The sequence below is a fragment of the Myotis brandtii genome, unplaced genomic scaffold (genome assembly GCF_000412655.1).
Source record: "Myotis brandtii unplaced genomic scaffold, ASM41265v1 scaffold547, whole genome shotgun sequence".
NCBI lineage: Eukaryota > Metazoa > Chordata > Mammalia > Chiroptera > Vespertilionidae > Myotis > Myotis brandtii.
The window spans coordinates 3,022,617-3,022,959 of NW_005370024.1; the positions used below are offsets into that span (position 1 = coordinate 3,022,617).

The 343-nt window shown below is 67.1% G+C and overlaps 1 protein-coding gene across 1 annotated transcript in view; it reads left to right on the top strand.

Annotated features, from left to right (window-relative positions):
- Positions 1 to 2: 2 nt before the first annotated feature.
- The window catches only part of NKX3-2 (NK3 homeobox 2), a gene marked incomplete at its 5' end in the record, with an annotated part of 4,299 nt that continues 3,958 nt past the window's right edge, over positions 3 to 343 (top strand). Inside the window, one exon of the mRNA XM_014549306.1 lies at positions 3 to 341. Coding sequence (XP_014404792.1) covers positions 3 to 341 — 339 coding nt within the window. The remainder of the gene's footprint in view (positions 342 to 343) is intronic.

A 343-nucleotide genomic window follows, 5' to 3' on the forward strand; every position in this document is an offset into this window, starting at 1 on the left:
TCTCCTTCTCCCACGCGCAGGTCTTCGAGCTGGAGCGTCGCTTCAACCACCAGCGCTACCTGTCCGGGCCCGAGCGCGCCGACCTGGCCGCGTCGCTGAAGCTCACTGAGACGCAGGTGAAGATCTGGTTCCAGAACCGTCGCTACAAGACCAAGCGCCGGCAGATGGCTGCCGACCTGCTGGCCTCCGCGCCCGCAGCCAAGAAGGTGGCGGTGAAGGTGCTGGTGCGCGACGACCAGAGACAGTACCTGCCCGGCGAGGTGCTGCGGCCGCCCTCGCTGCTGCCGCTGCAGCCCTCCTACTACTACCCTTACTATTGCCTCCCGGGCTGGGCGCTTTCTGC